Consider the following 12,805-nt stretch of genomic DNA (forward strand, 5'->3'; position numbering starts at 1 on the left):
TTCACTTAACAGAACCACAGATGACTAGAAGGTGGAAAAGCAGGGCTCATCCCTGTGCTGCCACAGGGGCCCACAGGGCAAGGTGCTGGCAGGCAGGTGAGCCAGCAGCATCGCAGTGACCGCCCGGTGGCTGGGGCAGGTCAGAGCCAGAGAGAGCCCATGGCAACCCATCTGTGCCCTGCGCTCCTGTGCCCGCCCCCGATTACCTTCATGCCAAAAGTGAATATCGTGATGACAATTTTGAACACCAAAGCCAAGGCGAGCTGCCACATGGCAGAGTAGACTCCAGGGCCAGCGGGTCTGTCGGGAATGTCATCCACCGGCCGGGTCATGTTCGGGTCATTGATGTAGTCGCAGAGCTGCGAGGACTCCAGGGCACCGCAGTCGTTGAAGAGCTCGGAGATCAGCTCGCTGGTGCTCCTGCGGGTGTAGGGGTTGGGGTAGGCGATGATGGCAGTGATAGCTGTTATCACTATGACCTCCAGCACCGGGTATTTCCCAAGTCTGGTGGTTTTCCGCCTCCTGCACCAGGCGATGTTGCATCGGATAAAGAGGGTCCCCCAGAGGCCCCCAAAGACGCCGAGCAGGATGAAGGGAAAGAGCTCGGCCATGTACCAGGGGGTGTGGTACTCCACGTAGAACAGCACCAGCCGGCTGTTTCCAAAAGGATTGATGGACCTCAGTGTGAAGGCAGCCACAAGAGCAGCAAAAAATGACCTCCAGAGGGTTTTCAGAGGAAAGTAGTAGCTGACCTAAAACCAAGCAAAGATCATAAATATTTCACTGAGTGTCACAGAGGGTGCTTCCTTTAACTACCACCACCATCTGTTTCATTTGATTTTACTGCGAGCACTAGACCTTACCACAGCCAGAATGTGTCCACAAAGGTATCAGAAAAGGCATTTTCAGATTTTATAAAAGGAGTAACAACTAGTTTAAAATTGATAAATTTAAATCCAGAGTTGCTCTCTAGAAAGTATAAGAAATGCTTGATAGCTTGGTCAATGCATTAGCTAGCTGAAGGCTGAAGAAACCTCAACAGAGGGATATATTTCCATAGTAAGTCATCTAATTTGTTTCCAGAAAGCCAGTGCCCTTCTGCTACTCAGATTATGCTAAAATATCTGGTTATTTCTTATTACTGGAAATCATAGATTATTTTTGTTATAGGGGGAAAAATAAGCATATAAGTATTTGAAAAATAATAAGTAATCTTGGAGAAAGGTATCAAATTAAAATATATTTACTGCAGCAAGTGAACTGCCAGGTCTCACCTCTTCCAGACTAAAAAGCACACCTCCAATTGGAGCCCCAAAGGCAACCGAAACTCCTGCAGCAGCTGCAGCTGAAAGTACCTACAAAGCAAATGTTTACATACAAGGCATGAGTTGTTTGAAACCCCAAGTATCCAGACAGGGAAATTAAAAATTTATGAGCCAACCTCACCTCTCTCCTCTTTCCTTCATTCTTGCTGTACTTAGAGAAAAGACTGCTGAAGAAGTTTCCACAGCAACAGGCCACATGGACTAATGGGCCCTCTTTCCCAAGGCTGAGGCCTGAAGACACCACCAGAACCAAGGTGACTGTTTTGATTAAAAGTGTCCATTTTCCCAGGTAGCCCCTAATAATGAACCCACTCAAGATGGTTTTTATCTGGAAAGCAGGAAGAACATGTTGAAAAGATGAGGAATCCTTTTATACTCTGAACTTCCAAATGGAGTTAAAACTCCACCAGAGTTAAAAAAGTTACAGACTGCTTGAAAAGAGACAGTGATGGAGAGAAAGAAACTGTAGGTAGGGCAGCTTTCCCACAGCAATATCTGAGCAGGGATTAAGCAGACCCCACTTTTACTGCTGTTATGGGTGGCCCCCATAACAAGCAGTAAGGATTCTCACAGAGATCAATAGAAATATGAAACTCTTACATATCTCCTTGGCTTACAAGATGAGAGTTAAACTGGATATGAGTTTAACAAAGCAGAAAAAAAAAAAAAAAAAACCAAATAAACAACAACAGACTTTTTCCAGATAAAATGCACAAAGAAAAAAGTTCTAGATATTTGGAATCACTGTACCATAAAAGCATACACATATTATGAAATGAGAAAGTCCAAAAGATCATATTTCTACATATTTTGTCTTAATTTTGCTAGTGAATAGCTCCGAAAGCACAATGCGTGTGCATCACACAAAGGCTTCAGGGTGGGATTTGGGTTTGGACTCTAGGCCTGCAAATGGGCTGGAGCTGAGCCTCACCTCACAAGAGGGATTTACCACTTGGAAACTGGCTTTATAGTTAACTATGAGAACTTTTTAAAACCACAAATATATCAAACATATAACAAAGACACACATAACTACTTTGAAACATGTAAATTATTCAAATATTTTAAATTATTTGTGGTGAGTTTTTTTGAAACATTTGGTTGCTTCTCTTAGAGATCAAGAACAAAAGTATGCCACGATTTCTAAGCTTTGGGCTGTTAATTCTGTCTGCCAGATTCCTAAATAATAATTCCAGTAGTTCCATAGCACTTCTAACAAGAGACTGCCCTGATTTCAAAGACTTTTAATAACTCTGCTGGTTGGATTACAAGGTTCATTTAACAGCTTAAATATGGACTGAGGCTCAATATGTAAAATATTGAAAACCAAGTAAATATTTTGGCTGCTACAATGTTGTCATGCTGGCACAATGTACATTACTCTGTCTTTAGGAAAACAATTTGCAAAAGACATGCACCAGACCTTTTTCAGGCATCACAAATGATAGGCATCTTCAGCAGTTTAGGAAACCTTAGCTTTGTAGCCCACCCACTTTTTTTTTATTTCACTTTTACTTAGAGTCTAGCCTAGAAAATAACTGGTTTTGTAACTGGTCCAAGTAATTTCATCCTAGGAGAATTCTCTATAATCTTCTAGTGAGTATGTCTCTTGGAGATGTTGATTTTTAATTCACACTCTGGCAACGAACAAGTGCATGCATTAACCTGTCACAGTGACATATGAACAATTTTACTATGAAAAACGTAGATGATCACCATAAAAGCATAAAAAAAGGAATGAAGGCAGATGAGATGGAAAGACAATTTTCTTTGTTGCTATGCTATCTCATAGTACAGTTCTGGAATGGGAAAAGGCAGTAATTTTTTTGTTGTGGTGATTTGGGGTTTTTTTGGATATTCATGCACAAAGGGAAACTCACCTCTGGAATTCCAGAGCCACAGGCATAAGGAGCAAACACTCTGACCAGGGAGACTGCCAGGAAAGCAAAACATAGAGCCCACATAATGTACAGAAAATAGTTTAGAATGTAAGCACTTGCACCCTAGAAAAATAACAGTAACAGACATTGTTAGACAAATCAGATTGGCAAATCTCATACTTCTACTAGTGATCATGATGGAGCCTGATTTTTCTTTTACATGGTAAGTGCTGCTTCTCCTCAGGAAGGACAAATAATTTTATATACTCCAACTATTTTATTACTCATGGAAAGAAGCAGCATACTAATAAATACCTAACCCAATCTATACAGTCTGTTTGCAAGGGACCCAAATACCTTAAACTGAGCATCTTTCAAGCACTAAAAAAATCTAACTAACCCACATAAAGTTCCAAAACATCAAACAAATACATCATAAGGGCAAAAGCAAAAGGTAATGAAAAGGCACCTAATGAAGGAATCTGCTGTTTTCATCCCATGGTGGGGGACAAGGAATGAGACCCTGATACGTATTTTTCTGAGGGCTGGTATTCAAAGGTCAGTTTTCCATGCAGATATGCAGATGCTGATTTTTCAAGCAACATCCCTGTGTATATCAATAGCCAGTTCAGTTCACAAACAGGAAGGGTAAAACCATACAAAAATAATTTCTTTCTATATAGTGCTGTCCAGAATAGGGTTGAAAATAATTTGAAAACACCATAGCTTGGCAGAAACCACTCACACATCTCAGCTTATTACTGACTGGAACAATTTTAAAATATTAGGGCAAAAATTACTATCTTCAAACTTAATAGCTTTACTTTTCAAACAGAATGGGTATGCTAATGATCATTAGGAATGGTTGACTGAGCAGTGCCATAGTGAAAACATAATCAATAGTAGCTGTCAAGTTTCTACCTTTTTCCAACGTTCAAGTAAAAACCTTTGTTAAAATCTGCCTTGGAATAGCTCTGCCTCTTCACATGCGTATTTTTTTAGATTAATTTCAAAAACCCACCTACATGGACAAAAGAGAATCTACTCAGCAGCAACAAATTGATACAGGGAGCTTAAGCCTTCAAATAATATCCTGTAGCAACATGACACTACAGAATAAAAAACTGAAATGAATCTCAGTGCACGAATTGGTATGAATCCTTCACCTCTAAGTGAACTCTTCCTACCGGATGCAATCCCAGCTGCTCAAGAACATCAGGGCCCCTGCCTCTGCGCTGCAGGACAGCAGCCTGGATATCAACATTATGATAAATCAAGTAGGAAAACAGGCATTAATCAATTGTATCAGTTAACAGGCTGGCCAAGCCTTCTTCCCAGTCATGAAAAACTTAGAGATGAGAAGTCTCCCTGTTTTCAAATCTGCAAGGAATCAACTTTTAACAGTATGGATGTTTGCTAGCTTCATTTTCCAGGTCTGTCCAAATGAAAATGTGGTAAGGATAACCCTTATCTGGTTAGATCTGGAAGAAGGGCAGTTTGTTAAGCTGGTGCTTGCTGAAGTTAGCAGCTGGCTTTGCTGATGACAGCAGAATGCTGAAGCAATACGGGATTATTCCCCAATGCCCTGAGACTGAGCAGTCATGGATCCCACCCTTGCAGTGATTGACATCCGGCTGTAGTAACCAAGGGTCTTTGTTGCTACAGCTGAAGACAGTCTCATGAATGTCTTCTCCTAGTGCTTTCAATTACAAACAGCTATGACAATATTTACCCCTCTAGAGAAAACTCGGGATATCTTGCCTCAGGGCAAAATCCTCTTGTCAGTGTGAACCTGGAATACCTCCAAAGAAGGCCAACAATGTTACAAAAATTTGGCCCTACCCGGTTGAGCAGAAGCTGTAGTTTTGCTTCAAAATTCACTGGAGGAAAATTAACTTTGTTTCTTTTTACTTCTTCTTCTTTTGCATCTCAGAAGTCATAAGAAAAGTCTGTCAGCTCGTTACTGCAGTCACACATACACCTACAGTGCTGTGGCAGGACCCCACAAGAGTCCGTATGGCCAGTTCAATCTTATCCCTTGGGACATCTTTCATTGTTACATTTTCCAGATATCTGGCATTATGCAGGTTCAACTGCAACAGCTTCTAATGATTAATAATATGAAAACCTTTGGGAAGTGAAGTAGCAGTAACTCAGTATAGCAAATGGTTCATTTCTCATCCATTACATGCCATTGCTAAGGCTCTGAATCAGTGAGTCTTCAGCATGTACACTGGAGTCAGAGACTAAAGCAGATCACCAGCAGAGCTGATCCTGCTATGGCCTTTCCCATGATAGCTCAATGAAGCAAGAAGGAAAACGGAGCAAAATTCTGTATTTTAGTTTGCAAGACCAAGCAATATTTCAGATCTGGTGTCAGTCCAGTTTAGATACAAATGGAACACAATTGAAAACAAGCCTCACAAACTCAGAACACTGAAATAAACAACATCCTTCAGGATGCCCTCCAATGTATGGTTACTCCAGAGGCCCAGAGCTCTACTCTGACTCGGTAGGGATCTCACAGTTTGCAGACTCTCCTATGGATGTTACAGCAGTGTGTGTCCTCAAGACTGACAGGTTCAAGGCTCAAAATTGAGAAATGGATTCCAGCGCTTCTTTGTCCTGCAGGTGTCAACTTCATGACAGGAGATCCAGAAGCCCTGAGATAGGAATTCAGTCCATTGCTAGATCCAGTGTCATGATCCATGGAAGACATGAGGTCCTTTCCTCTACCCTGGACATGTGCAAAACATCAAAAATGGGGTCCTTGGCTCCAGTGAAGCTGGGGTTGGGAGCAAACTGAATCTGCAGAACAGGGAAAGTCCAGATCACCAGTGATATCTGATGACCTTTTGATTTGCCAGTGAATTTGAGGTTTTGAAATTTTCTCACACCAAAAAACCCTCTTCACCTCCTCTTTGGAAGTAGTTCAAGACCAGAAGGGTGAAGGATAATTGGCCTACAAAACAGTGATCAGGAAAGAAAACATAGCTTGGTAGGTGTCTAATGGACTATTATGTTTTCCATAAGAATTTATATCAAGCCTCTGCTTTGGGCTCATTTTATAGGAGCACTCGAATGGAAACATTTTTCAAGAGATGCCTTAGGAAAAGTCACAATTCTCCATGAAAACTTATGTATAGGGTTTATCACAGCCATAAATTGGCAAAACCATAAGGAAGAACTGATCTAAATCTCAGTCCTCAAAATGTCAAATTTAGTTGGCTATGATGTGAGAAAGAATCACAGTCATACATAAAAAAAGAAGGCATGTCAGACCAGAGTACCTTTAGGGAAACTGCTCCAAATACTTTTTGCCTAAATTGTGCTCCAATGTGCACTGTTGTTTTATAGGACTCTTCTGTAAATGTCAGGCACAAAGTCAAACATAGAAAAAAATCCAGCAAAATTATTCTGAAACTCAGACTGTTCACTGTATTTTGATACCTTCTAAAATCCTCTACCTGTGTAGGAACCATACAGCACAAAACGTGTCCATGTCAGAAGCCTTTTGAACAGGAGCCTTTTGAACAAAACTGAATTTTTCCTTTCCAAATTCACATTTTTATTGGGCTTTCCCTGGGATTTCATTGTAACAGTAACAGACAAATATATTACAGCCTCCAGCAGACCCTCAGGAACCCACAGATCTTAGAGGCACATTTGTTTTAGGAAAGTAACTAAAACTAAGCCAAGATGAACCTTTTCTTCTTTGTCCTACTGTGGCAGTACACCAGGGCTGAGAAGCTCAATTTGAACACAAAGTGAGTGAAGTTTCACTGTGCTCACCTGGCTGATAATTTTTCTAAAGGCCACAGCACGCAAGAGTCATGGCTGCTGGTTTTGAGAAGCAAAAGAAAGGAATAAATTTTCTCAAGGATGCATCTTTCCCATATTCCAGCCAAAGTAACGGAATGACAAACACATGCACAGGATTTCCAAATCCCCTAATAATTTTAACAGTTTCCTCTTTTTTCCCTTCCCATGTTTTGTTTGGTTTTTTTTTGTTTTGTTTAGTTTTTGTTTTGTTTGTTTGTTTGGGGGTTTTGCTTTTGTTTTGGGCTTTTTTTTTTTTTTTTTTTTTTTTTGTTCTCTTACATTACATCAGCCCCATCCTGTAACTTTGTATCAGGGTAAAGTTTCTTCACGTTCACAAAGACACAGCCACCCCAAACATCTGTTAATGAAGACCAGGGTGAATCTAGCAAACCTCTGGCAAAGGGAAGCTTGACACTGTGACTGGCAACCTTGCTGAGAGATTTTTGTCTCTGATATGGTGAGAATATGCAGGGAGAGTGAGCACCCCACTACTTCCACCAGGGTTAATTAGAACTGTAGAAAATTGAGCCATACGTATGCACAGACACTCCCACCTAGTACTTCTTGTCCTGAAAACCTAAAGCAGCACTGAAGGGAGCATGACATACTTGCCTGGCAATGAAGGTGTCCTCACACACTGTCTGCAGGACCAGACAACATCCACACTGGGGGAAGATCTGACACAGCCTCTCCAAATCACCCACCCACACATCATATTCAGTTTTTGTCAAATTCAAGTCAGACATAAGGAGGAAGGGGGGGGATTTGAGACAATAATTCTGCCAGATATTTGAATTGTGAAGGGATCAATATTATTCAATACATTAAAGAAATTAGGTTGAAAATGAAATGTGGTTTTTGTATTTTTACAGGTATTATCTGCCAAATGGTGTACAGAAAGGCTTCTTTCTATTGTTTTCAAAATGAAACTTTCACCTGCTTTGCTTTGAAACAGCATTCTTTGTATTTAAAATTACTACAATTATGAAAATGAAAGTGTAAGGGGAAAAAATCTGAAAATATAAGTTTCATGTCTGTCCAGATCAGCTTTTTCCCTTCCTGTCCAACACCCCTGCAAATCCTTCACTCTGGCGACCCCCAGGGAGCCCACTCTTTCCCCAGTTTTTGGTGCTAGCTAAGTCTCTTAATGTGTCATAGAGAGACTGATTGAAAGGGATAAACAAGCAGTTCTTATGCAGCTCCCTGTATCAGAATACATAAAACCCCATCTGCAATCCCAAAAATATCCTCATAAATGTATTTGTCAGTGCTCATCTTTTTTTTGTCCCATAAAATTATGTTTAAAAGGAAAAAAAGAAAATGCAGCTCAGGTCCCCTGGCGATTATGCTATGTGTGTTATGAAACACTTTTAGTTTAATACTGATAAAAAGAGAGTGCAATCTCACAGTTTTCCACTTTCCATTGCACTGAAACCACAGGACTTCCTTCAAGTTAAGCAGATATTGCTTGTGGAAATGTCTTTTTTTGCAGTGTGCTCAGTTCATTACTTTCTCCTTCAGAGAAACTCTCTGGAGGGAACAGCAGCAAGTATGAAAAAGGGCATTGCCTGGCCTGCTGTGACCCCGGGCTAATCAGGCCTCCCGTACCTCAGACTGGCTTACAAGCAGTTCAGACCATTTCTGCCACTGGGGACATTTGTCCCTGTCATCGAATGTCGTTTCATTAGACGTCCAGCAGCACTGCTCATGGCTGTACCAGAAGGCAGACAGGCAGACACCTTCCTTCAGGTCTGTCATCCAATCCACAGCTAAATCTATCACTCCAGCTAATGTACCTGGGAAAAGAAATGCAGGACAAGAAATGCTGGCATTAAAAACAATCCAGTTGCAAGGACAATCTATCTAATTTTAATAACGCAATAATAGCCGTGATTTGGGTAAGCAGGCACAATGTAAGGCTGTGTTCTCAGCCTGGAGAAGAGGAGCAGCCTCCCAGCAGCCTCCCAGCACCTGAAGGGGGCTTATAAGAAAGATGGGAACAGACTTTCTATCAGGGCCTGTTGCAGTAGGGCAAGGACTACCAATTTTAAACTAAGAGAGGTTGATTTAGACTAAGTATAAGGAAAAAATATTTTTACAATGAGGGTGGTGAAACACTGAACAGGTTGCCCAAAGAGGTGGATGCCCAATCCCTGGAAATATTCAAGGTCAGGAAGGACAGGATGGCCTTTAAAGGCCCCTTCCAACCCAATCTATCCTCTGCATCAATAAATACAAACATGCCAAAGAACTGGGGACAATAACAAGTTTTTCTGACCTTCAATGCTCTCTCATAAGCTTTTATTTTAAACATTATCATTTTCATACTGACTGATGGCCAAATAGGGCAGATATAACCAATGTGAGGCCTGCAGCCCGTCCCAGGCGGGTTCCCCATCTGGCTGAGGTGAGGAGGACGTCGTGCAGGGTCTCTACACACACACTTGGCCACGGGTCTCAATCCTCACTGTGTATTGCAGGGGTAATGGAGGAGAAGGATATCTATGTTTGTGTACAGCTTTGCTGGTCACAATACAGCGACCTTTTAGAAGGATGATTTCATTACAGATACAATGTAATGCCAAATTCTCACTTATGAATTTAACAGATTAGGGCTTTTGATATGCGTGTACATTGATTAGCAATCCGGACATGCAGAATAAAATTATCCTTCAAATCCTCCGTGTACCACAACGCTCGTTTCAGTTTCTCAATTACACAGAGCTACAGTGACACCCGCTGGCCAGCAGACACAGACACAGGTAAACGTGCTGTGATCAGACACAAAAAAGGAACATTTCTGTTTCTCTAGGTCATTTGCTCATCAGCGATAACAACCTGCCCCAGCAGCAGCACCCTCAGAGCAGGTGGGTCCCCAGGAATGCAAGAGCAGCAGGAATGGGAGGCTGGGAGCAGCCAGAACATAGAGAGGCAGAGCTGTGTTCTGTCCCTAGATCCATACTTTCTGGAAAGAATTAAAGCAACTGATAGAAGAGTCATTTAGCATTTTCCAGATCCCTCTCATATACAATGGAAAGAAGAAGTCATCATTACATTTACAAATACTCACTAATAAAATTCCAGGAGACTGCTAATTGATTTGAACAGAATTTATCGATGCACATCAATATACTGGGGAAAAAATACTTTGTAAAATGCAAACTGGTTTGGTTTGGTTTTATGTTTCCAAAATTTATAGATTTGTGGTTCCTACTGAGAATGCAATTGCGTGAAGCAGGGGTGGGGGCTATTCCCTTTCCCCCAGCAGCTGGGGCACGTAAGTGGGTCCAAGAGCTGGTTTATTTCATCTGGAACTAAAGTTTTCTGATTTTCATTTCTATAAAAGAGACAGGGGGAAAAACACATTTCAAATAATTCAAGAACATTTTTTTTATTCCAAAGACCAGAAAAAACCCACGGGTTCTTCTCCCACCCTTAAAAAAGATACTTGCCCCCACACTGACATGCAGTGGTGCTCAGGGTGGCAGTGAAGAATTTCTATTGTATAAAAATAATCTGAAGCACTATACAGATATACTAGACAGGATGACACACACACACACAAAAAAAAAAAAAGGCTGTAGAAGGGACTGATGATGTCTTTAACAATTATTTTCTTTCATTAAGATCTTGCCTTAATTTGGTTATTCTTTTCCATTTTTCCCAAGTTTCTATGGAAACAATGAACCATACTGCTAGATGATGATGAATCATTGCATTGCTGGCAACATCAGCATGCAGAGATTCCTGCTTTGCAATGAGCTCTAAATTCTCCTCCAACTTTCTGAAAGTTTCAGAAACAAGGAATTTTCATCTCTTGGACATGAGCACCAAATGCTGTGCCTCTTGCACCTCTTGATGGATCTTTAACATTCTCTGTAACCTTCAAAGTTTACATTCCACTTAACCATATTAAGCTGCATATTAATGCTACCTAGCAAAAGGTGTAAGGGAAGACAGACTTTGAATGTGCTTCCCCAATAAAGTTAATAACGAAACTGAAGAACAAACATTCAGTTTGCTAATATAATAAGCTCACAGGCACCTCAGCACCAGTAAGACAATGTCCTTAACTATGCAGCTGATCTAATCCCTTTTTCCAAATTCTTAGGGATCAACACAAGGAGGAAAATGCTTTTTACTACATGCAATTTACTACACCAGCCTTCAAGAGAAGAAAATCATAAGGAGGCCCAGAATAATAATGCAATAGTGACTGCTTCACCACATATGTGACCAGAGCTAGAAGTTTTGCAAGTTCTGCATTTTTGCAACTTTAAGTGAAATTAATGCAAGTGCTAGACAGTTCAGTATCTCAAGGTCAAGCTTTTAAATTCTTGTGCTTATTTTGGCTGCCAAGACTGTAATAGAGCATAAATTTATCTCCCTGCTTCTCCCATCAAAGGAGCTGAGTTTGTTTCCCCTTCCATGTAATCTCCTGCCTGGAAGGAAAAATAATGAAGTACTCCAAAACCAGACAATGGTGAATTTCATTTTAGATACTAGCCTTTTACCTCTCTCCTTTTCCTTTTGTTGATGATGGCAAAATTCTTCCTTTACAGGGCCCTAATGAGAATGCTAAAAATTTGCTTTGAAAAGATAGTTTTCCTCGTGCACCTGTGTCAGAAAACAGCATCACTCAAGTGGTGCAGCACAGAATTATAAAGGAAATTCTTGCACATCCAGCCTCAGCATCAGAGCATTTCAGCATTATTATGATGGCACTTTTTGTCACATAGCTTTAGAAAACACAGCCACTTGCTGATCTATAAAGAGCATATGCTGTCAGTTGGCCAGTAGTAAGGGTTAGGCTGAGGAACATCCACTGGTCTGCAGGCAGGATGGGCCCAGCAAAAATTCAGACTTTCTTAAAAACAAATGCTTAAAATTTTGGCATCCATATGTAAATGTTTAGGCTCACTCTCTGTGCATTGCTTTATATGAGGAAAGCATGGAAACTCTGAGTGAGACAGGCCCAGGTAGTGTTCAGTATCTTTTTCTAGATCATTGTGTGAACAGTCTTCATTTATCTCATCACCAAATGACATTTTTGGGTTTTACTGTTCCTTCCCTTTTCTCTGCAATTAGCAGGCTTTGGCTATCAAAGCCTCATTTCCAGGAACTCCTTAGTGCCCTTCCTGCCATTTGACTGTGCCATACACCATGATCTCCCTCCAGCCTGATGTTCAAGGTCCTGTGGGTACTTGCCACAGACTGGAGGCACTGAGGGGCTCTGCTCAGGCTAATTTATGTGTGCACCCTCACACAGGAAACTATGGCATGATCCCAATGGCTGCTGTTACATTCTCAATATACATTGGTGTTATCTGTAACCCTGAAGCTGGCTCTGCCGTGAGCAGGAAGCCAGAGCAGAACCCCCTCCAGACATCCCTTTCCCACCTACACTTTTCTGGGACTAACAAAGGCTGCAGGTTCGATGACACTCCAAAAACGACAAGAGATATATATGTATGATATGTTTATGACATGATACATGTCATATACATATACTGCCAAATGGGATGGTCCTCTCCTTCCTGCCTCCATCAGCTATATTTTGTTTTCTTATGGCTCTGTGGTGACTAGCACTGCTGAGCCCACAAATCAACTGAAAATTAATCTGGCCAAAATCCATTTTTTTCTAGCAAGTCAGAACCAATATTCACTTGCCCAGTGCAGCTACACATGCACAGAGCAACAGGGCCCAGTGACAGATGCACTGGAGAACAAGAATTGTCCCTTTCTGGCATTGTTGGCTCATGTTGGCAGTAGAGGTGC

General features: G+C 41.2%; 1 protein-coding gene across 1 annotated transcript in view; it reads right to left on the reverse strand.

Annotated features, from left to right (window-relative positions):
• Positions 1 to 12,805, reverse strand: part of CLCN4 (chloride voltage-gated channel 4) — a 41,592-nt gene that overhangs the window by 15,567 nt on the left and 13,220 nt on the right. The window contains exons 4-8 of the mRNA XM_053971527.1: positions 8,636 to 8,823; positions 3,206 to 3,328; positions 1,447 to 1,653; positions 1,275 to 1,355; positions 207 to 752 (exon numbers count right to left, since the gene is read on the reverse strand). Of these exons, the coding sequence (XP_053827502.1) occupies positions 207 to 752; positions 1,275 to 1,355; positions 1,447 to 1,653; positions 3,206 to 3,328; positions 8,636 to 8,823 (1,145 nt within the window). The remainder of the gene's footprint in view (positions 1 to 206; positions 753 to 1,274; positions 1,356 to 1,446; positions 1,654 to 3,205; positions 3,329 to 8,635; positions 8,824 to 12,805) is intronic.

Source organism: Vidua macroura, chromosome 2, assembly GCF_024509145.1.
Source record: "Vidua macroura isolate BioBank_ID:100142 chromosome 2, ASM2450914v1, whole genome shotgun sequence".
Classification (NCBI taxonomy): Eukaryota; Metazoa; Chordata; class Aves; order Passeriformes; family Viduidae; genus Vidua; species Vidua macroura.